This window comes from Drosophila subpulchrella, chromosome 2R (assembly GCF_014743375.2).
Source record: "Drosophila subpulchrella strain 33 F10 #4 breed RU33 chromosome 2R, RU_Dsub_v1.1 Primary Assembly, whole genome shotgun sequence".
NCBI classification, from domain to species: Eukaryota; Metazoa; Arthropoda; class Insecta; order Diptera; family Drosophilidae; genus Drosophila; species Drosophila subpulchrella.
This window is the reverse complement of record NC_050611.1, coordinates 9,577,523-9,600,955: the sequence shown is the minus strand read 5'-3', so window position 1 is coordinate 9,600,955 and position 23,433 is coordinate 9,577,523. Positions and strand designations below refer to the sequence as shown.

The window sequence follows — 23,433 nt, the reverse complement described above, 5'->3', positions numbered from 1 at the left end:
ATGAGTTTTTTTTGACGTTCATGATTTAAATTTCCGTTATCTACGCTATCCGAGACCATGCTCGGTCTCTAAACCTGATAATTTATATTATAAATATATTATATTATATTATATTGCATTATATTATATTATATTATATTATTATATATTATATTATATTATATAAAATATAAAAAGGTTTAGATTTGGAGGGTTAAATTAATTTCTGAGTAGTTAGGATGGGTTTCCTTTTGACGCTCATGATTTAAATTTCGGTTATCTATGCTATCCGTGCTATAAAGCTCGGTCTCTAAAACTGATTAATTATATTATATAATATGTGTATAATTTTATATATTATATTATATAATATTATACTATATATAAAATATTAAAAGGTTTAGATTTGGAGGGTTAAATTAATTTCTGTGGAGTTGGGATGCGTTTCCTTTTGGCGGTCACGATTTAAATTTCGGTTATCTATAAAGCTCGGTCTATGTTAACCTGATCTTGGCTTGGGGGAATGGTTTTGGCCAGTAATGTTAGGGGAGCTTTTCTGTTAGGGGCCCATTAGGGGCTCTCTCGACTGGCGCATGCTCTCCCACATGTTGGACTTATTTTCTGACCGTGCTCACCTAGAAGCGGAAGATGCCATTCAAAGTTCTGCTTCCCATGTGAACGGTGGTGTTTTCCATATCCGCGTTTCGATCGTCTGCACCTATTCCTTTCGCTACGCAGAAGATTTTTTACCAAGAAAAGAAGAAAAACTCAGCAGGCTCAGCATTTTTTCACTGGCTTCAAGGAACTACTTAAATTTTGGAAAGGGTTTTGTAAGTCCGGGTTATACGTAAATGAAAAAAAGCGAATCGCAAGCAATCGTTTTGAATGGGAAATCCTTCTTATCAGTGTCCAATAAGCTAATTGATTAATCAGGCGTTAATCTGTTTATATATGGTTTAAATCAGCTCAATTGAAAGTGATGATTTTATTAAATGAGAGTGAAAGTGATATGATAGGCGTTCTAATTGAGTGTGAAATTTGCCCCTCGTAAAAAAAGTGTACATTTTAATATAGCGGAAATGTCAATTGAAAAATTCGCATGATTGCGAATAATAATTTTCGCAAGACCAGGACTGTGTGTGTTGAATTATTAATGATAGATGGAAATTTTGTATCCAAAACCGGGGGTAACGAAAGCACGGCCCAAAAGTTAACTGCATAAACAGTTTATTTTTATATGCCAGAGGACAGCTGCAAGTTCAAGTGTACAAAACTCGTAACCCCCATGAAATTACATTACGCATGATACACACAGACACGAAGATATAAATATATATGTATGAAGGAATATGGTTATATGGATGGGGTGTATGACGTGGTGTGCGAAAGCCCGTCGCTCAACACGTTCTAAAATATTAACTTAAAAGACAACAGCAAAAACAAAAAAAAAAATACGCAACAATAATAACAGCTACCAAACAACGTGCTTATTAGGAGAGTCCAGAGAGGACTTACAAATATTGGGAGCGCTAAAAAAGCAGCCCCCTCATCAAAAAGCTTTCTCTCTCCAAAGAGAGAATCTCTCTTTTTCTCTCAAAAACACAGCTGATTTTGAGAATTCTGTCCTCAAATACCCCAACATAACCCCCTGAAACCCCCCGAAACACCCACACACCATTTGTTTTTACAACAAGTGCCGCTCTTGGCGAAAAAAGTGTTTGCTGATGTTTGCCATGTTTTTGGCCATTTGAACTTGGCAACAGATAAGTGGGTCTTGGACGCTCACTCAAGGAGTGTGACCGCATTTCGGGGTCTTCTCTAGGTTGCTTGACCTTGAGGACTACGAAATATATATCTATTTAAAAATAAACAAATGAAATGACACATTTTCAAACTTTCTCTGCGGACTGTCGTTTTGATCAAGTGTTCAATTATTAATTACTTAAAAAATTTTTTAACCGTTGTCTGTTTTGTATAGTTCTTTAAAATATTCCATATAGTACACCTTGAAGACTACGAAATATATTTCTATTTAAAAATAAACAAATGAAATGACACATTTTCAAACTTTCTCTGCGGACTGACGTTTTGATCAAGTGCTCAATTATTAAGTACTTAAAAACACATTTGGTGTGTGTCATTTGGGTTTTTAAAGTAACAAAAATGTATAACTGTGGTCTTTTTTGTATAATGCTTTAAATATTCCATATATTATACTATATATAACATAGTATAGTCTAAAAGACCTTAAAATAAATATAAATATATGGTAATTATGGGCTAAAAATTCACATTCATTAGCTTACGTTTTAGGCCTTGAATAATTGCCTAGCTGATTTCTTTTCCAAGTTTTTAGAGTCTTTTTAAAATAAACCGATTCAAAAACAAATTTGTCACCTATTTTGATTGATTGTTCATCAATCGATGAGGTGACGTTAAAAGCAAAAACCCTAAGGAGTAACTTTTGAAATTCAATTTGATTGTTTTACATGCTTAAAGGCGTTTTGACAGAACTGTTCAGTAATTAAATACTTGATACAATCAGGTTAAAAAGTTTTCGATAGTCACGCTATATATTTAAAGACTTTCCACTTAGGTAAACAAAAAACCCACAACAAGTGTGATCGAATATTTGGCTTTGAAATTTCAGCAATCGGAGAAGTGTGGAGTGTGGAGCTACATATATAATATGTGTAGTACTATAAAAGGCAGTCAAGTCAAGTGAAGGTGCGTGTGGGGCTGTCATACTATGTGTGGTGATGGGTGTCTTGTTTGCTGTTCTCCACAAGAAACCCGAACTGAGGGGAGGGTAGTAAAAATAGACCATAAATGTTTGTGGAAGTTTTTACCGCCAAAGTAGTGTAAGGTCGTAAAACCTTGGAAGGGAAGTGCTAAAGGACTGACTACAGTTGGGCTTAGTGGGTTTGTTTAGATTTTATATTTTCCTAAAGTGATACTACGATTTACTCAAACTACTAAAGTATAGAACATTCATATATGGTATTATCCAAGCATTAAAACTTGAGGTAATTAAATATCCCCTTATGTTAAAAATATTTGTTATATTTTTTTTTGTAGATGTGCCTTTTCTATTTAACGACAGTTTTTTTTTATAGCTTGTGTTAAATTCTAAAGCACTAAAATGTGTAATCCGTCTTTAAAGTACAATCCCCTGAATTATAAAAACTATCTAGGCAATCTTAGCTCTGACCCCAAAAGTAGTACAAGTTATAAAAAAATATAAGATCCCCACTAAATTAATAAATTTTGCAAAGTGTTAGTTTAGTTAGGTATTATAAATTGTAAGTTCGAGTAAGGAAAGTTAACATGTTCTTGTATCCCTTCTTCTGAATAAATCAGCAAGTTTTATTACTTTTGCAGTTTGCTTGCATCCCACAACGAACCACCCGAAAATCAGTTGCTGGGCAACCTTTCCTCAACACCGGAGAAAGGGAGGAAAAGAAAGGAGGACCCACAGAACCTTACACGCAAGTGAGTAAATAACTGGCTGTAACTGGCAGCCGTTAGGTGAAATTATCAATTATGCAATTAAAAGGGGTGGAGCTTGTGGCAGTTGGGTATCTCAGCTGAGAGTTATTAAAACTTTCGCCCGCTGCACTTATTGATCTAAATTAAATGCCAAGGCTACTGGAGTGGTATTAAAATAGTTGGGCAAGTGCTTTTAAAAGGCTAATTTTGATTCCTACAAATAAAACAACATAATAATATCACTAAAGTTTATTTATAAGGCCAACTTTGCAGCGTGTATAGAAACCATATGTGTTCTAGCTACACAAATATTTGGGAAATGCCCTTAATAATTTATTCCTGAGTTGCTGTTTGAGTTTCCGTTTTTCTCATTACACATTTCATTTCCGTTTTCCTCGGCCCAAAATGAAAATGTAACGGGCCAATCAGACGTATACGTAATATGCTAATTAACTTTTGCGGCGATAAACCAAGAACATGCCCCAACCTTTTGGCCCAACTGTTGCGAAAGTAACTTTTTCGTATGTGAATGTATGTGATTGTGTCCTGGTTAACTGGGCAAGTCCTTAGGTTTGTCGAAAAACAAGGCAAGCGAAATTCTGCTCACTTCACAGTCAGAGACTCGACAGTGGGAGACTCGACCTTCCTTCAGCCTTCAGCCAATTGACCCTTAACCCTTGCCTTAGAGTGTCTCTCACCCTCCAGAAATTTACCTTGCCTAGAAGTCAAGGCCGTCAGACACACAAACACACTCATTCGAATTGCATGCCTGATTTCACCAATTGATTGCTTGCAATTGTTTTTTCCTTCCGACTTTCACTTTTCACTTGTCTGCTCATCCCGATCCAAATCCTTGGAAAAATCAGAACGAGTGGCAATATTAAGTACCTGGAAATGCTTAAACATTATTCAGGATCCTTTTTTCCAGCAGGTTGGTTTAAAAGGGTCGCCCTTGAGCAGATTATTCCCATTTTCAGATCCCTCTTCAACTGTTGCACATTCGTAAATCAAAGCTGTCAGGTCCAAATGCATATTTCATTGCGCTCTGATTTCATTTTTTGAATGAATACCCTTTTAATATGGTTCTTAGATTTTTCGCTAGGGTTTCGGTTTTACAAAGAACAATAAAAAACTAATAACTAATAACAAATCACAAAAATATAAAAATATTTAATATTAAAGCATCTTTAAGGATGGTCTCATCTAATATGAACAGAAATAAATACTTTAAAACCACTAAAAAACAAAGAATTATTTAACATTTAATGAAATCCCCTTAGATACTAGTTTTATTAGAAGATATGTATATGAAAAAGTAAAATACCATAGTTATTTTTAGGTTATAATCTCGAAATGCTTATAAGAGGTATATATACATAGTATAACTATCTTTATAGATAGTCTGATATAAAAGACATAACTGAAACTATTATTTTGTTATTTTTTGAGTACGGTTAGATACTAGATTTAGTCGATTAAAAATGAAGGGTTATAAACCATTTCAACTTAGAACTTATAAGACAAACGTTAGATTCCTATGAATGTATCATTTTTCTTGAGAAGTAAATTTAATAAAATTATATAGCATCATGTGCATAGCAAATACACTTAAAGTCGTATCTTATAAATCGTCTTACTTTTAAAATATAGGGATAAAAACCATATCAACCAAGAAGTAAGTAAGTGGACAATCGTAATCTTCCTTAAAATCAATAATTCCTCTTCAGATGTAAGTCTGAAAAAGCAAATAAAATTGTGTGAGGGTGTCTGCAGCTTTGCTTACCGAAGTTCGACCAAATATTTATGGTTTTTTGTTTGGTCTGCGCAAATTCCGAAATGAGATTTTGCGGTTGCCACTTTGTATTCCGTTGAATTTCACCGAACATTTTCTGCATGAACGCTTGATGAGCATATTTAATGCAGTTTGAAATGTGGTTCCAGGGTAAACAGCACTTAGCTAAAATATGAAATTAATTATGTTCGGGTCAGGGGATTCAATTAAAGTGGAATTCTGGACGAAACAAAACAAAACATTGGCATTGACATACGCGCTTTCATGGGAAAATAAACAGTGTAGATAATTCGATACGGTGGGAATATTAATTAAGGCAATGAATAAAACAAAGTGTGGTCGGTATAATTTGATAGTCTACTGATTGGCTTCAATTGTATGGTTTTGGTTACCAACTGTAGCCAGTTAAAGCTGGATACTTTCTGCCGGTCACGTATGGCCCCAAAGAAGGTTATTTGAAAATTGCAGTCATCCATTCAGGATGTCATTTCATCCACTTCTGCCATTTCTGCGCATTTCCTGGCCCCCAATTGCAATTCATTTCCCGTGTCCTGGCCAAATACACAGCTTAACTTTGGCCATCGGCTTAATGTACGACCTGGAGATGATGTTCAACCAGCCATCAAACATATTTGACCTTGTTCCCCGTCGGCCAACGTGGCGTATGAGTGTTGCTTAGATGACACTTTGTTGATTTCTGCTTGTTGCTTTCATTATCAATGTCAATGCGCCCCAATGAGTTCTCTAGTTCTCTATAGAGATACAGTCTATCTGTGAGATACTTTAACACTCAATCTCTCTCTTTTGTTCTATCGCCGATTGCTTTTGTTTCACCCTGAGTTAATGGGGCATTTCGCAGACTAGACTGGCGATATAAGAGCAAATAATAAAGAGGTCCCCCATCTGTAGGTCATGAGCAAATTCCACTTTGTTGCAAAATTGATTTCCTTCTGCGCTATTTATTTACTTTCGTTTCGTACCTCTCACTTTGCACTTTTATGCTCTCAGCCTTATCATTGTTTTGTTTATTTTTATATATATTTTTGCATCGAAGAATATTCATTTTGCTTTTGAGCAATCGCATTTGTGTTTTGCACTTCGAGTGGTGCGGTTCTTGTTTTGTTTTTATTTTTAGCGCGAAATTACGACATTTTTTCTCACCTTTTTATTGTGTTATTAATTGATTGAAAATGCGTCTGAGCCGCTTTCGATGTTTGCCAGGCGTTTTGTAAGTTGTCTCAAAAGCTATGCATAAATATTTTCTCGATCTGATACCTCAGCTAATTGTTCGCCTTATTCTCCCTTGTTTCGGAGACACTCAAGTGTACAAAATCGCAGCTGAAAAAATAATGCAATGCAATTTACACGTACGTGATGTCTCGTTATATGTTTATAAATACACCCTTTTGCATATGAATAAGATACAAAGCAGCCTTTAAGATATATTTTTTATCGTGAAACATTTTTTTCCGATAATGTTTTGATGATTTTGTTCTTTTTTTTTTGTTATGCTTATAAGCTGGGTACTATACAAAAATGTTTACCAATTCAATTCGATGAGATTTCTGTCGCATACCAATGTAGTTGATTTGTTTTATAATCTTTTTAAAACGTTTTATTATAAAAATAAGTTTTAGAATCATTAGAAATCAATTTCTAGTCATGTTAGACTAAATTTCCATTAAACCTAAGACAATACTTAGGGTCACCAACGCTTTGATAACAAATTGTCCAGTCTCATTATAATTTGTGATAATGAATTGAGTTATCAAAAAAATTTGTAGGTTTAAAATATTTTTCAAATATTATAATATTTATAATATTTAGTTTTCTATTTTTTGAAGACGATAATATTTTACAGGTGCCCTATTATTATTTTAAATACTTTTTTAGAAGCTTAAACAAATTTCTAAACAGTTTTTTATTGAGAGATTGACAAGTTTTCTATTTAGTAGGCGCCTTTTATCACGAAATATTATTTTTAACAAGCTGATCTATCAGATCCTGAAAAGGTACCATTAAGCTTACCTCTCAAGTGGAGTCTATCACCAATCTCTTGTGTGCCATTTCCATTTCGATCTTCCCCAATCAAGCAGCGTCTGTAGGATGAGCAATGCGGGAATCGACGGCGGAGGAGGAGGAGGAGGAGGAGCTTCAGGATCCGGTTCCGGATCAGGAGTGCCGCCCACAACGCCACCACCCACTGGCCATGGATCCACTCGCCGCCTGAGCCACTTGACGGGCGGCAGCCGTTCGGGAGGAGCCGCCGCCATGGGCAATGTGGTGGGCTGGCTGAAGCAGGTTCTGTCCACACCCAAATCAAAAAAAAATCCAAATATGTGATCCGTATTGATGTGAACTACCTCCTAGCACACACGACACACAGTGTATTACACACCCCAGAAAAATATTCCTGCACCCCCTAAGCTTTTGTGTTGCATCCACCCGCCTGACTCTTCTGTTGCCCCTGAAGTCCTTCGATGTGGTCAATCAAATATTTCTCTAAGAGATCATAGTTATTAATTAAATATTTATCCATCTTTTGCAGGCCTCCATTGAAGTGCGAGACGCCGGCACGAGGACTTTGTCTATGCTGCAGAGCAGCAATCCCAACTTTCGATCCCTGGACCTTTCACTGGGCACGCCCACTCCCACCACGCCCACCTCCAGCGAAGTTCCAGCTGCTCCGGCCAGTGCCACCGCCTCGCTGAGTGGTTCCACATTGCAATTCGGACCGGAGGATCCTGAGGAAGGATTCCCCACAGCCGCCGCCGGTGGAGGAGGAGGCGGAAGTCAATCGCTGACGCCACTGGATGCCAGGGAAGTCCTTACGAGACCCACACGAGCCTACGCCTCCGTCAGTCAGCCCCAGAGTCCCCGGCATCGAGGATCGGGTTCGGGATCTGTTTCCGGCTCACGTATAATCACACAAGGCCTCACTGGCCGCTCCACATCGATATCCTCGCAGCTGGAGAAGACCAAGAAGCTGCTCAAAATGACCGAGGGCGAGGACAAGCCGCTGACCATTCTGCACTACAACGATGTCTACAATATCGAGTCCATGGCGGAAACGGAACCCGTGGGCGGGGCAGCCCGATTTGCCACGGCCATCAAGAGTTTTGCCCATCTGAATCCATTGGTACTCTTCAGCGGCGATGCCTTCTCGCCCAGCATGTGTAGGTGTTGGAAATATAGATTTAAAGGTTTAAGTTACTTAAGAAATATTTTGTTATTTATTACAGTGAGCACCTTTACCCAGGGCGAACAGATGATTCCGGTCCTCAATACGGTGGGAACCCACTGCGCCGTCTTTGGCAATCACGATTTTGGTAGGTTATTACTACGTTTACAAACACTGATACTACTACACTCTAAAAAAAATCGAATAGTTAAATTTAAAAATAAAGGAATATTTAATTAATTGCATAAAACATAATGTATTGGTTACATTTACTTAACCTGCATGTTGGACTATAAGTAGGTTTCAAATTTCCATTCGTTTGCTAGGCTTAAAACCTCTTCACGTAATATCGTATTTCAATTCATTTAAACTAAATTCAAAACATTTAAATGTCATGACTTAATATGAAAATAATAGAACTAAGGTAGATAATTTTAAATACAATATTTATTGGTCATATTTACTTCATCATTTTCTGCACTATGGAACGCTTTCTCATCCGCATGCTAAACTAAAATTAAATTTTAAATAGATACATTTTATTGAACTAAAACCTACTTTAAGGCTTACATTTAATATGAAATTAACAGAATTAATAAAGAAAATTGTATATGCATGTTTACTGGTCATATTTACTTAATTATTTTATATACTGAGGAACGTTTTCTCATCCGCATAATAAACTTCATGTGGGTTTTAAAATACAAAATTCCAAACTTTTTATAGAACTAACAACTACTTTAAGTTTAACATGCGGATGATAAAACGTCTTTTGGTGCCGTTTCTTTAAACCTCTATATTTCAAAAAATTTTCTAAGTTTAATCCCTACTTTACTTTACTTGCGGATAAGCAGACGGCCCTTATTACGTAAATAAAAAAATTATTTTAAAAATCATAGTTTAAAATCCTTAAATTAAATATAACAGTTAAATATAATATTTCCCTATCCATTAACCATTCCAGATCACGGCTTGGACGTGCTGGTGAAGCTGATCAAGCAGACGGACTTCCCCTGGCTCATGTCCAATGTGGTGGACAACGAGACCGGTCGTCCCCTGGGCGGAGGCAAGATCTCGCACTTCATACTGCACAACCAGATATCCATCGGCTTAATTGGCCTGGTGGAGCGGGAGTGGCTGGAGACCCTGCCGACCATCGATCCCAACGAGGTGACCTACATCGACTACGTGGAAGCGGGCAACAAGCTGGCCCGCGAGCTGAGGAACGAGGGCTGTGACCTCATCATCGCCCTCACCCACATGCGCACCCCCAACGACATAAATCTGGCCGAGAACTGCAATGGTATAGACATCATCCTCGGTGGCCATGATCACGTCCGCGAGGTGACCGAAATCAATGGCAAGATGATCGTCAAGTCGGGCACGGACTTCCAGCAGTTCTCGGTGATCACCATCGAACGGGATGCCGCCAACAGGGAGCACTTCACCACGGACGTCAAGTGCTTCGATGTGACGGCCAAAATTCCAGAGGATCCCGAACTGAAGCAGGAACTCTCCAAATATGCCAGTAAGTGGGCAGAACGAGCAATAGATTATCACCCGAACTATTTTTAAATTTAGTCTAGGTCCCACAGAAACCTCTAGATAAGATATATACATTTTTTTAAATTTATCTTTACTTCAATGGATTAATTTCTTTACCTAGCTGTTTACAGACTTACTTAAACATTTAATCTCTTAAATAGATATAGAAAGTGTGCTTAAATACTAGTACTCGTATGCTTTGATCCCAAAAATTTAAATCTTACGATTTTATTGACATTCTTATAAGTGGTTTTAAAACTCGAGATCTTACGGTGACATCATCCATTGAGTAACTTAATCCGCACCAAAAACAAAAACATTTTCATAAAATCTTAAACTATTGAGTTACGAAAATATCTTAGTAATATGAGTATTTAAAAATTACTTTCGAAAGTATTATACTTGTAGTTAATCTTTATAAATTATAGATTTAAAGCTCATGAGGATACCAAAACATTATAATATTAATTATTACAATAAGTACAGACTTTTTTAATATAGTACAAAATCAGGACGTACTTTTTTATACAACTTTTTTTATATTTTATGAGACTAACTTTTTCTTTTTGGACTAACATAATTTTAAACAATTTTAAACTCTTTTATTACAGAGTTCATCGAGAGCAAGCTGTCGGATGTGATGGGCGTGTTTAGCGTTGAGTTGGATGGCCGTTTTTCCCGAGTACGAACCCAGGAGACGAATCTGGGCAACTGGGTGTGCGACGTGGTGCTGGCCGCCGTCGGAGCCGATGTGGTCATCCTAAATGGCGGCACTTTCCGCTCGGATCGCGTTCATCCGGTGGGTGCCTTCACCATGGGCGATCTGGTCAATGTTATACCCATGCGGGATCCACTGATCCTGCTCGAGGTCAAGGGTCAGGTACTGTGGAAGGCCCTGGAGAACGGTGTGTCTGCCTATCCAAAGCTGGAGGGTCGATTTCCGCAAGTGTCGGGCATCAGCTTTGCCTTCAATCCACAGGCAGAGCCCGGCAAACGTATCGATCCGCAGCTTATCCAAGTGGGCGACGAGTACCTGAACTTGGAACAAACCTACAAGCTGTGCGTCAAGAGCTACATATTCATGGGATGCGATGGCTATACCATGTTCAAGGATGCCACTGTGCTGGTGAGCCTTATTTTCATTATTGGTTGGAACTTATATTTTATTGTTAATTCTGACCCTTAAAGTATTCTTGGTCCTTGAGTATACTTAAAAAATTATATTTTAAAGTCTTTTAAAGATATCTTTAAAAAAATATAAAATAATATTCTTGATAACAAGTAATATTTTAGGTGGTGTAGTCATCTTATTTAGTAGATTTAAAAATATGATAGATCATGTATTTGTTTTGGAAATATAGACTAAATTCTGACCTTTAAAATATTTTTGATCGCTCAATATTCTTAAAAACTTTTATTTCAAAATCTGTAAAAAAATATTTTTTAAGGTACGGTAGATAATATATTTGTTTTGAAAAAATTTACTAAGATATCTATAAAAACAAATTATGTTTTTGATTATAAACAAAATATAATATTTTAGAGATATATTAGTATATTAAAACTTTTATATGATCTTGTTTTAATGATACCGCTCCTCCATTTCAGATGGATGATGATGCCTGTCCAGAGTTGGGGATCACACTGCAGAACCACTTCAAAGCCATAAATTCTCGAAAGTGTGGCCAGAACACAAAGCACCGACAGTCCCTGGTGACACTTTCCAGGAGGCACAGCTTGGTCCAGTGCCTGGATAGTATGGATCTGGATGGACCATCACCCATCCGCAAGTTGTCCGTGGGTCATCACAACAAGTCGATGGATTTGACGCACGGCAATTCCCAGAAGGTATGTAAAAATAAATAAAAAATAATATTTGATTCCAGTTTTAATGGCTCTATCCAAAAAAGATGCTAAGACGGGCTTCCTTGGACGACCTGGAGCAGTCCACCTGCGATTTGGCACCACAATTGGAGCACCGTATCGTTATGATACAAAACGAAGAGGTGGGATAGTGGCAACTATTGGATTATACCTATTGATAAGCCAAGCTTTTCTTTATCCCACAGCATTATCGACAGCTACTGTTCAAAAAGGATGCGCACATCATGAATTCCACAATCACCGAGGCTGAGGACGAGTAAAGAACTACCGAAAGCCATTTAATTCACAATTTGCATTTAATTTTTTTATTTTTTATTTCTTTTTCGTTTTTTTCTAGTTACAAAAAGAGTAGACAACTTGATTTAAGGACAGATTCCGATGTGGAGAAAAATATTTGAATAGGGTTTAGGCACAAAAGCAAAGCGATGATGTACCCATTAGGTAGTTAGTTAGTTGACAGATCTGTGGGATCGAGTCCTATATCCATTACCGTTTATTGTTACCGCTCCTCCGTTCTATTTTCGGCCAAGTTTCGTTGTAAACGTTTGTAAGACTTCCGCCCCGAGATGTATGAACATGATATTGATATGGATATTGTATATGATGTATGTGACTGTAGTGAGTACGTGTACCTAAAGCTTACCGCTAGTTTAATTTACTTTTAGTTAGATACAACTGATTTACACAACCAACTGATTATTATACTGTAATTACTGAGCAGCCCCTATGTTTTGTGATCTAGACGAAGCAAAAAAAAAAACAGAGTTTGAGCCGAGCTTTGAGATATTCCCCTAGATATTCCAAATAGCTGATTTTATAAATCCAGAGTCCACAAACGCAATCAAACACTATAGGTTGTATGCAAAAAACGAAAATACACTGGACGACAACAAGGAGGACTAGCAAACTCAAGAGCCAAGCAGATGTAAAGTGAATGTAAAGCAATATTTTAGACAATGCACCTAACATTTTGAATGTCAAACAAAATGGGATACGTATATTTTTATGGACACTTTTGGAGCGCTTAAACACAGCCGAGCAGCATATATTATTTTTTAGAGAACGTGCTAAAACTCATGGATAAACGCTTTAATCTTAAATAGTTCCTTGAACTTTTGCACACCACCAGAACACAGACGACGATGCAACAAAAGCCAGAGTGTTTATTTGTCCATAGGAATAGCAATCTGATTGCGAAACTGACGACCACCCGGAAATCAGAAACAAAAGCTAAGTAACAAAAGGCAAACAAAGCTACCCACGCAATTACACAAAGTTAAACAATAAGTAGAGGAAGCCACATACATATATGTAACTCCGTGCTTAACTGATTGTCCATGCTTAGAACGTACAGTTAACTAAAGTGAACAATATACAGGCTCAAAATGCACCTGATTATTACAATTATAATGGACCCATATATAGTATATATATAGATATCGTACATCTTTCAACACTTTTAACGACCTTCAACATTTTCAAACTACTTTGCAATGGGCCATTAGCCCGTAGAAGAACGCATTTTGTGTATATTGAACAAAGTACATTGATTTATGTAAACATTTATTAAATACATAAACTATATGTAAATGGGGACACTGTTTTACTTTAATTGGCGGAAGCACATTGGTTAGTCAGCGGCGGGTCACTAAAGTGTTTGGTTAATACTTCAAATAGGGGTAAGTTAAACTTCTAGGTCGTTTGTGTTTTTTAAGGACTCCTCAGTAGAACTGCAACACCAAGGTCTTTATGGCACTGGCAATGTGGAAGGCGCAGTCGCGCACCTCCAAGGTGTTCTTCTGTATGGCCTGCTTGTCGTCGGCCTCGATGGCCTTCTGCAGATTCTCGCACTCGTGCTGGATGAGTATGTTCTGGCGGGTGAGCAGCTTGAGGGTCTCGCGCGTGGGGTCGCTGGCATTCGGTGGCTAAAATGTATAATAATACTTATAAGGCAACCATAAATATTGTCATAACAAGGGGTGTCACAGAAATCTCTTCCAACCAAATTTTCCATAAAAGTAAATCTCGGTGTGATAAAAACCGGTTCAAATATAAGTAAACACATTAAAACAAACAAATAGTAGGCTTTGAAAAAATTCCACTAAAGTCAGACAAAATTTACCCCGACACCAAAGTTAACAAATCCTATCCTAATATATCCCTGAAATCAGTCGAATTAAAACCAAGCAAATAAGGTGCTTTGGTAAAAATTTCCCTAAAAACAGACCAAATTTACTCAAAAACCAAAGATAATATAGACTCTAGGATGAGCAGCGCCCACATCACGGAATGTACAGAAACATTTTTGGTCTGGACTTAAGATATTCTTGTAGTGCGATGTCTATTTTAGATTATTTGCACGTGCTAGCATATCTAGCATATATTAGCATGTCTAAGTATATCATTTCGTATGCTCTTCTGGAAAAAAGGCTCAATGTCATATCTGACTAACGTGCCGTAACAATGGCCCGTGGTCTAGGGGTCTAGTCGCTTAACTGCGGAACGTGTTGGACCGGATCATGGTATTTTATGATCTTTGCCGAAACTATAGATTCTTTGACACCGTTGGCGGTTGGTTGGTTGCCAAGCCTAAAAGTGTCGACAGTTTCTTTGATGCCCCTGTATAATATTATGTACTTTGCATACAAAGAGGTATCGCAAAAATCTCTAATTTATGCGGACAGTTTCACAAATCTCTAAATTGATTGCTTATATATAATAATATATAAGCTTGTAGCTGTTTCACATCAAATTTTAGAAAAGATTTTTGCATAATCCCCAAGTTTATGTTAGTTAATCTTACCAAATTGGCATATAGAGCAATTAAATCAGTCACGGCGCTGCGGATGAACTCTCCATGTGGGGCAATCGATTGCTTTTGATCCTCCGGCACTGGCTGCATGGCCCTAATAAGCTCCTTCAGACAGCGAGTGACCAAATCAGAGCGCACTTTGACCTCCTCTCCGAAAGGCTTGCCATCGCCAGCCATTTGGTACATACTGGTGGTATTCCGAATATCCGTATGACCCTTGGGCACGTTGGAAACCAGACGACGTTCGTACATGCTGGCTGGCCGCTTGATGGTCGACTGATTTGAGGAGTCATTCGAGGAGCCACTCTCCACATTGGTTGTACCACCTTCGGGCAGCGACAAAGGCTCATGCTCCGTATCGGGACTACTCAAGCTCAGATCAATGCGACTAATTCAAAAGAAATTAAAATTAAATCATAAAATAAAAGTTAAGGCAATTCAAATAAAAACTCTCACAGTGGCTCATCATAGACGCTGTTGTTGGAGGCACTCGAAAACTTCGACTTGAGCTGCGAGTTCTCGCTGGACAGCATCTGCACCACATTCTTCAGCTGATTGATCTCCGACTTGTAGTCGCTGAGCTGTTTGCGCAGCGTTTCCATTTCCTTGTGCGAATTCGCATTGCGCGGCGGAGTATGCACAATGGCCTATGCAAATGAAATAATAATAAACAATGAAAATAAATCAATAAATTAGGTGAAACTAAATATATACAAACTATAAAATATAATAGCAAATGAAGAAAAGGAAAGCAAACAAATCACAGGACAACTACGCGTATTCAAACTACAAACTTTCACAATTATCATCTAGTTTTATTGAGGCTTATGGTCTACATTTGGATCTCTACCATTGGGAATCGACTGGATTGCCTAAAATCAGGGTGCTATATTGCCCTGGCCTACGGATGAACACAATGGGTACAGCACGGGGTGTCTAAGTGTCAGTCTTGGCTTACGCTTCTAGCCGAAGCTATTGTTCAGCTTGAGTATCTTTTGCCGCATTAGGTTTACCTGCTGGGCCATTGGCGGCACTGGCGCATAATCATCATCGCTGGCCACCGGATCGTAGATGGGCTCGTCGTCCGACAGGTTCGGATCGTACACGCCCTGCTCAAATATTGAGTTGTTGGCATACGGCAGAGATTGCAGTGACTGATGCCCCGGCAATGGGGCATCCAATGGACGCAGATTGGCCATATTCTGCCGTCTCATGGCGTCGACAAGCACATCGGTCAGCAGACCAGTGAACTCGGCGCGATTGAAGCGTGCCAATTTCTGACGACCCTGTGGCGAAAACATGTCAATGAATAAAGATTTGATTCGTTCGTGGACAGCGAGGTCAAACCTGATTGCGCGTGGCGCTCAAAAATGGATTAGCCGGTAAAAATGGCACAGTTGCATGATCAGCATTCAGGGTACTCGTCGACCAGACTGAAGTTTTATAAGTATAAGATTAGTTTTATTGAAACAAATATGTTTTTTATAAATACTACTCACTGGCTTCGCACTCTCGTCTGTCGACCTCATCGTAAAGGTCCATGACCAGCTCTTCGAACATCTTATTTGGCACAAGTTGCAACTTTCCACGGGCAATCTTTAGCTGCTCGCTTATGTCGGCGCCATTGGCATCCGGTATAATCATGTGGCGTCCACTCTGGGGTGAAGAAATCAGTAAATTATGATTTAGTTGACGATTAAAATAAGTAAATGGATGATGGCAAAGTCCCTTTTATAATTACTCATGCACTTATGGCTCTATATATCAAAGTCAGAATTTGTTTGGCTCTTTATGAGTCACTATAGATTAGAAGCAATGCAATAAAGAAAGTGTTTTTAACACTAAGTTATGAAATTTTAAGGGTTTCCTTTAAGTTGAACTATCAGTAGGCCAAATTATTGGAGATCTAAGGATCTTACTTTCATGTAATGCGATTGCTTACTTAAAGCAAAAAAACTCATGATTGGAAAATAAAGGGATCTAAGGATCTAAGTTAAATCGAAAGTAAAGCTTTCTTAATAAGTGTAGTATGTACATAATTTTTATAACATATTCAGTTTGATGTTTTTATAACTCGCTAGGCTATATGAGATTCTATGTGAGCTTTATGAGTTACTAGATGAGCTACACATACTCAATGAATCACAGATAGTTTAGAAGGGCTCCTCAAGTCAAATAAAACTCCAGCAGTCTGGTAGATCTCACGCAAAAAAGGTCCTATACCTGAAAGACCCCCGAACTCACCGCATGATCTGGCTTCTTGCCGCCCAAGAAGGTGATGATCCTGTCCGTAACATCGTACATGGCCTCCAGCAGTCTCTCGGCGATGGTATTATGATTGTTGGCCCTGGCCAGCTCCAGCGGAGTCATCCCATTGCCATCCAGAGCGTTCACATCGGCGCCATAGATGAGCAGCATCTCGATCTGCGATGCCTGGCCAAACTTGGCTGCCATGTGCAGTGGCGTGGATAGCTTGTCCTCGTGATAGTAGTTGGGATCTGCCCCCTGAACCAAGAAGCGCAGTGAGGTCTCCAGATTGCTGGTCCTCACGCTGGCATGGAGTTGACGGCTCAGTTCTTGCTCCAGACTGCCCATGGAACCATTACCATCATCATCGTCTTGCAGACTGGGCTTTAGCACAAATGTAAGGTTGACATGCTTGGCCTTGATGAAATCGGATTTGGTGGGATGCAATGCATCCTTGGGAGAGGGTTTACGCCAGCGGGGCAGGTGTTTGCCCCCCGCCGAACCACTACTGCCATCCAACAGATGGTGCTCCCAAACGCTATTCGCTCCATGGGCATTCAGGGAGTTCACAAAGTTCAGCACTGATGGTTCCCAGTTTCCCTGGCGCAGTGATTTCACTATAGAGATGTGCCTGCCCAAGCTGCGATGCACGGAACAGCAGTCGGCGCAGAGGAGGATGCCACGATTAATGCTCGCCCAGGAGGGATCACCAGCTCCACAATCGCCACAGACTTCGGTCTGCAGGCGGGATTTCCCCCTCGGCATCTTGATTCGGTTGGAAATCGTGGGCGTGGCTGGATCGGTATGATCCAAATCCGGCGGCGCTATAAATAACTTCCTGTGCGCTTCGATGATGCTGCTGGCGAAACACATTCAGCATTCCAAAAACGCTCACAGTCTGCAGGGGAGATAGAAAAAATAGAACAGTGAAGTTGAGAAACTCGAAAAAACTCAAGTGGCTTCCGTCTCCTTCGTGAGTCAGTTGCAAACTGTGCTCTGTGCTCCGTTTGGAAAACCGAAATGCCTGCCTGCCAAAGGTCAAATGCCAGCGGCTGGGGCTCACCCCTGGGCCTCAATTAGGAAAATTACTTTTAATTAAACGCCGAGAGTCGCCGTAGAAAACATTTGTGGTTGCTTTTTCACCAGTTGTTTTATTTTTCTCTGCCAGCCAGTGTGACCAGGTGGTGGTACTGGCTAAGCGCCAGATTCAAAGTGGCAACGTTTCCGTTGTTTATTGCCGTTTTAAGAGTTGCTTTACAATTTTTAATGCCTGAAATAAAATAAAAATGTTTTAAAGTATATATAAACAAATTTTTAAAATGGTTTTAAGACCCGAAAACAAAATAAGAGCAAAAAAGTGCTACCATTTTAAAGCAGCCTTGCCAGATGTCTTAAAGTTATTTCACAGTCACACAAATTTCCACCGAGCTGGCAACTTTAACTGCAACATATAGTTGTCTCGCTTGCACTTGGCAAAAGCAAACATATGTTTATCAACAGCTGAGACAGTTTGACAAGCACTGTAGTTTTTGGAGCACATGTGCCAAAACAAAACAAATTTCGCCGACTTTTAATTGTGTTTTAATTGTAATTAAAGCTGAAAAAGATACATTAACTACTATAAAATGCAGGTGGAGAACCTATACACCTCGGTGGCCTGCAATCGCTGCACGGAATGCGCGGATTGGGGTCCAAATGGCTGGATTGCCTATGGAGCCTGCAATGCCATAGCGATAATGGATCCAAAGGTGGGACATCAAGTTTTCTAAGTAAAATATGTAATATTATTATTGCTTTAACCAGTTCCAGGGCAACTCGGCCAAGATCCTGTTCACCCTGGTGGAACACGCAAAGCGGGTAAACACCGTCAAGTGGTTGGATCACGGCAAACTCATCTCCGGTGGCGATGATGGAAATGCGATTTTCTGGGAACTTGGAGAAACGGGAGCCACCAAGAGCATTCCCCTAAAAGGACACACAAGTGGGGTAAACGCAGTGGATGGAGTGCGTCGACAGGATGGCTCCTGGCTTCTGGCCACCGCCGCGGCAGATAGCACCATCAAATTGTGGTCACTCCAGGAGGACACTTGTGTGTGCTTCCAAACGATATCCCTTGCTGGAGGATTCTGCTTCTCCCTGCGCCTGGAGCTGCTGCCCAAGAGCAACAATGTCCTGCTGGCCTTCAGTGGCGATGACGAATCGGTTTCCCTGTGGACGGAGCAATTGGAAGCCACAGGTGGTGGCGATTCACTGGGCCTGCAGTTCCAACGCGTTCACAAGCTTCTCGGTCACGAAGATTGGGTTCGCGGGCTGGACTTTATCGACGATGGCGGGGACCTGCTGCTGGCCAGCGTCTCGCAGGATAACTTCATTCGTCTCTGGAGGATTGCGCCGCGCAGTGAGGAGCAAATGCGGGAGAATCGCATCGATCTGCTGCAGCTAAGCGAGAATGAAGCCGAGATAAAGGTGGAGGAGAAGATTCTGCAACTGGGCAGGGAGGCCTGGTATGCTGTGAGTCTGGAATCGGTTCTATACGGCCACGAGGGATGGATTTATGGTGTTCACTGGCACAAGACGGAGGAACAGGGTAGGTTATGTCCTTAGAACTATTCGAAAACCCTGTTAAAAACCTCTAACTTGCAGAACTACGCCTTCTCTCCGCCTCCATTGACAAAACCCTCATCGTTTGGGCCCCCACGGAGCAGGGCGTTTGGCTGGAGCAAGTGCGCGTTGGCGAAGTGGGCGGCAACTCGATGGGCTTCTTTGGTGGCAAGTTCTCCGGCGACGGGCACTCGATCATGGCCCACAGCTACCAGGGTGGCTTTCACATCTGGAATCAGGATCCAGAACGCCCGCAACTCTGGACCTCCAATGTCATTGTGGGCGGTCATTACGGCGAGGTGAGGGATCTGGCCTGGGAACATGATGGCGCCTATTTGATGACCGTCTCAGCGGATCAAACAACGCGTCTGCATGCTCCTTGGCTGCAGGCTGAGGCTAATCCCACCTGGCATGAACTGGCGCGTCCACAGGTTCATGGTTATGATATGCAGGCATTGGCTTTGCTGTCGCGCTATAAATTCGCCAGTGGCGCCGAGGAAAAGATTGTGCGCACCTTTCAGGCGCCAGCGAACTTTATTGAAAACTTTCGTCACATCAGCGGGATAAAGAACGATGAGGCTGGTGATGCCCTACTGGATTGTAAGTTATCTGTTGGGTCAAAGTATTTTAATTATTATTATTTTATTATTTAGCTCTGCCCAAAGGAGCCTCCGTGCCTTCTCTTGGTTTATCAAACAAGGCGGTCTATAAAGTAGAAACCGACCAAGAGTCGTCTGGCAAAGGCAAAGATGAGTATCCCGATAATTACTTTGTGCCCATTACTTTGGAAACGCCACCGCAGGAGGAGACCTTAATGCAGAATACACTTTGGCCTGAGCTGCAGAAGCTGTATGGCCATGGTTACGAAATCTTTGCCTTGGCCGCCACTGCCGATGGTTCCGTCTTGGCCTCCACTTGCAAGGCCAGCAATGCCGAGCATGCTCAGATAATTCTATGGTGGGTAGAAGGGTGTAAATGGAAGAATATGTCAAGGCAGCAGGACTTGTCTTCTTTTAAAAACATGTATTTAAAAGTCTCTAAAACATTTACCTACTTTTAGGAACCCCTCGAACTGGAAACAGCTGCAGAAGCTGAGTGGCCATCAGTTGACGGTCACCCAGCTGAGTTTCTCCCCCGATGCGCGTTACCTGCTGTCCGTCTCCCGGGATCGTCGCTGGTGTCTCTACGAGAGGCAGGACTCCTCCGGGGCTTACCAACTGGTGGCCAGTACGGACAAATCCAATGGAGTACACACACGCATCATTTGGTCTTGTGATTGGTCGCACGATGGCCGACTCTTTGTGACCAGCTCAAGGGATGGCAAAGTGGTGGCATGGAAAAAGGGAGAGGACTGCAAGGAATCTTCACTAAATGGCTGGCAGGCGGCCGCAGTTTTGGAACTCAAAAATGAGTCAATTACGGCTGTGGCTTTTTCCAGTAATTATCTAAGCGGAACAGATGACACATACATTCTGGCCTTGGGCACCGAAACCGGGCTGATAAAGATATATCAGTTGTCTCGGGGAGAGTGGAAGTTGCTTAGGGATTTGAATAAGAGGTGGGCTATAAATTCTATTATTAATATGGTTTATTATAAACTTATACTTTGTATATTCTTAGCCAAGCCCACCATCTCACCGTTCGGCGATTGCAGTTCCGACCTGGAAATCCACTTCAGCTGGCGAGTTGCGGCGAGGATCATTTGGTTCGCATCTACGACATAAAGCTCTCATGAACTTGACTACCCGTGCATTAAACTAGCCTCATTAACTTCAATCGCTGTGTTTAATTAGAAGTCATCGGCTGACAGAGTGGAAAATGGGATGGGTCTCTTCACGTCTCGCCTGATTTATCTGAATGTCGCTATCTAATCTTTGGCAATTTGCTGTGCTCGGGATTCTCCCCATGGGCTTCTGTTTTACGTGCCATGATAACATGTTATTGACACCTAATTAGCTGCAGAATATTGGCTATGCAAGCACTTTGATTCGGGTATTTAAGTGGAATGTTAAAGTAGCTGGATTCACAGTCTATTGTAAGATATTCAAGATGAAGGCAGCTATTGTTTTGGCACTGATCAGCACCGTTTTGGCTGCTCCGCCACTGAGGTTGATGCCAAAGCCTGTTCCTGAACAGGACCCGTACGCTCATATATTCGCGCAGGTGCGTCCAGCGGTTCAAAAGCCTCTGCAGATGGAGTTTCAGTCACAACATCACTATGGTGTGTCGAACAACCAGGTTGAAATGGGAGTGGAATCCGCGGAGCAGATGCATCTGGAGGTCGAGAACCAGCAGCACCACCCAAACTTGTATCCCAATCATCAGGTGGAGCAGGAGCAGAAGCCACCTCAGCACCTGGAGTTCGAGATTAAGCAGCAGCACCAGCAAAACTCTGCCCAGGGGCACTTATTTAACTTGGAAATGAGACCAGTGGAGCAGAATCGTCCCCAGCATTTGGAGGTAGAGATCAAGGAGCAACACTCCTCTCCAAATCATCAGGTTGAATTGGAAATGAGGCCTGTGGAGCAGAATCGTCCTCAGCACTTAGAATTCGAGATCAAGCAGCAGCACCAGCAAAACTCTGCCCAGGGACACTTGGTTTCTCTGGGTGTGAAGCCAATGGAGCAGAATCGTCCCCAGCACTTGGAGGTAGAGATTAAGGAGCAACACTCTTCGCCAAATCACCAGATGGAGCTGGAAATCAAGCCCGTGGAGCAGAATCGTCCCCAGCATTTGGAGGTTGAGGTCAAGCAGCAGCACCAGCAAAACTCTGCCCAGGGACACTTGGTTTCTCTGGGTGTGAAGCCAATGGAGCAGAATCGTCCTCAGCATTTGGAGGTTGAGATCAAGGACCAACACTCCTCGCCAAATCACCAGATGGAGCTGGAAATCAAGCCCGTGGAGCAGAATCGTCCCCAGCACTTGGAGGTTGAGATCAAGGAGCAACACTCCTCCCCAAATCACCACTTTGAGGTCAAGCAGCAGCACCAGCAGGAAAACTCCGCCCAGGGACACTTGGTTTCTCTGGGAGTGAAGCCCCAACAAATGGAGGTCTCCGCCGATCATCACCAGAAGCATCCCCAGCAAATCGAACTGGCTCAGGAGGACAAACCCATCTCCTATCTGCAGAACCAGCACTTCAACCTCAACCTGCGCCAATAGAGCGTCTGAACCGAAAATGTATCCATATAACCAAAAGCATTAAATATGTATAATTGCAAAGAGAGAGCGTTTTCACATGGGCCAGTCGTCGACCCAAGGTGCTTGTAAAATGAGAAATAAATAAAAATGGTCGGGAAAGTGAGCACAAGGAGCCGCAGTTTGCAATTTCCGTTTAGCTGGTGCTGCATAGTTTTTTGGGCCAAGACAGCAGCTCTGGAAGGGATCAGGAGGAGGAGGAGTCCGTAGTGCCGCTGGGTGCTGAGTTATGGCCAGAGCGTGCCACCTTTTAAACCGCAGCTTGCAATTTCCGTGCTCCAACTGACTTTATGATTGCCATTGGCTTCTCGCCTCAGCTTCAGCTGCAGCACACCATTGTTGTCCAAAGTTTTTTGGGTTGGAGATGGTGGTGGAGCAGAGCGGTTAATTGGCTGGCGGCCATCTTTCGCTGGCACTTTAATTATGTTTTCGTGCAGTCCACAAACTCCACTTCTATATCTATATAACTCCATCTATCTGTATCTCTTTGCCGGCGAATGGAGTGTCGTTGAACCAAACCCACCACATAGATAAGCGCATAAATCTGCATTGTTCCGGCTGCCACAATGGGGTAGAAAGTTAACTATTGAATTGCATTTAGGCCACGTCGGAGGTCGATTGTCCTCGCACCTATTCAGAGACGGGCAATATCCCGTGGGGAAGTGCCATTCCGGCCCCGTGGCTCCCAATTCGCGGCTCACAGCT

At 41.2% G+C, this 23,433-nt stretch overlaps 4 protein-coding genes across 8 annotated transcripts; 3 read left to right on the top strand and 1 right to left on the bottom strand.

Moving 5' to 3' along the window:
* Nucleotides 1-646: 646 nt before the first annotated feature.
* On the top strand, nt 647-13,464 carry LOC119549212 (mannosylglucosyl-3-phosphoglycerate phosphatase). 5 transcript variants are annotated; one of them, XM_037857067.1, is made up of 11 exons: nt 647-809; nt 3,361-3,471; nt 7,357-7,561; nt 7,809-8,436; nt 8,503-8,589; nt 9,406-9,969; nt 10,598-11,112; nt 11,595-11,834; nt 11,897-11,992; nt 12,056-12,126; nt 12,208-13,464. In XM_037857067.1, the coding sequence occupies exons 3-11, from the start codon at nt 7,367-7,369 to the stop codon at nt 12,266-12,268; spliced, it is 2,457 nt and encodes an 818-aa protein (XP_037712995.1). In that variant the 5' UTR covers nt 647-809; nt 3,361-3,471; nt 7,357-7,366; the 3' UTR covers nt 12,269-13,464. The 5 variants fall into 5 exon arrangements, with proteins under 5 accessions (XP_037712995.1, XP_037712996.1, XP_037712997.1 ...); XM_037857068.1 differs by having other exon boundaries at nt 7,354-7,561; XM_037857069.1 differs by lacking the exon at nt 7,357-7,561.
* On the bottom strand, nt 13,451-18,154 carry LOC119549213 (ARF GTPase-activating protein GIT2). The gene is made up of 8 exons (XM_037857071.1): nt 18,019-18,154; nt 16,927-17,827; nt 16,182-16,338; nt 16,030-16,115; nt 15,696-15,968; nt 15,139-15,329; nt 14,674-15,070; nt 13,451-13,795 (listed from the first exon to the last, which is right to left on the bottom strand). Exons 2-8 carry the CDS (start codon nt 17,800-17,802, stop codon nt 13,592-13,594), a joined length of 2,184 nt encoding a protein of 727 aa, XP_037712999.1. The 5' UTR covers nt 17,803-17,827; nt 18,019-18,154; the 3' UTR covers nt 13,451-13,591.
* Nucleotides 18,155-18,452: 298 nt separating this feature from the next.
* Nucleotides 18,453-21,306, top strand: LOC119551363 (probable elongator complex protein 2). Its single transcript, XM_037860684.1, has 6 exons — nt 18,453-18,677; nt 18,733-19,516; nt 19,573-20,130; nt 20,184-20,487; nt 20,591-21,088; nt 21,151-21,306. Exons 1-6 carry the CDS (start codon nt 18,555-18,557, stop codon nt 21,263-21,265), a joined length of 2,382 nt encoding a protein of 793 aa, XP_037716612.1. The 5' UTR covers nt 18,453-18,554; the 3' UTR covers nt 21,266-21,306.
* Nucleotides 21,307-21,443: 137 nt separating this feature from the next.
* LOC119551364 (involucrin) lies at nt 21,444-22,742 on the top strand. The gene has a single exon (XM_037860685.1). It carries the CDS (start codon nt 21,580-21,582, stop codon nt 22,690-22,692), a length of 1,113 nt encoding a protein of 370 aa, XP_037716613.1. The 5' UTR covers nt 21,444-21,579; the 3' UTR covers nt 22,693-22,742.
* The last annotated feature ends 691 nt before the right edge of the window (nt 22,743-23,433 follow it).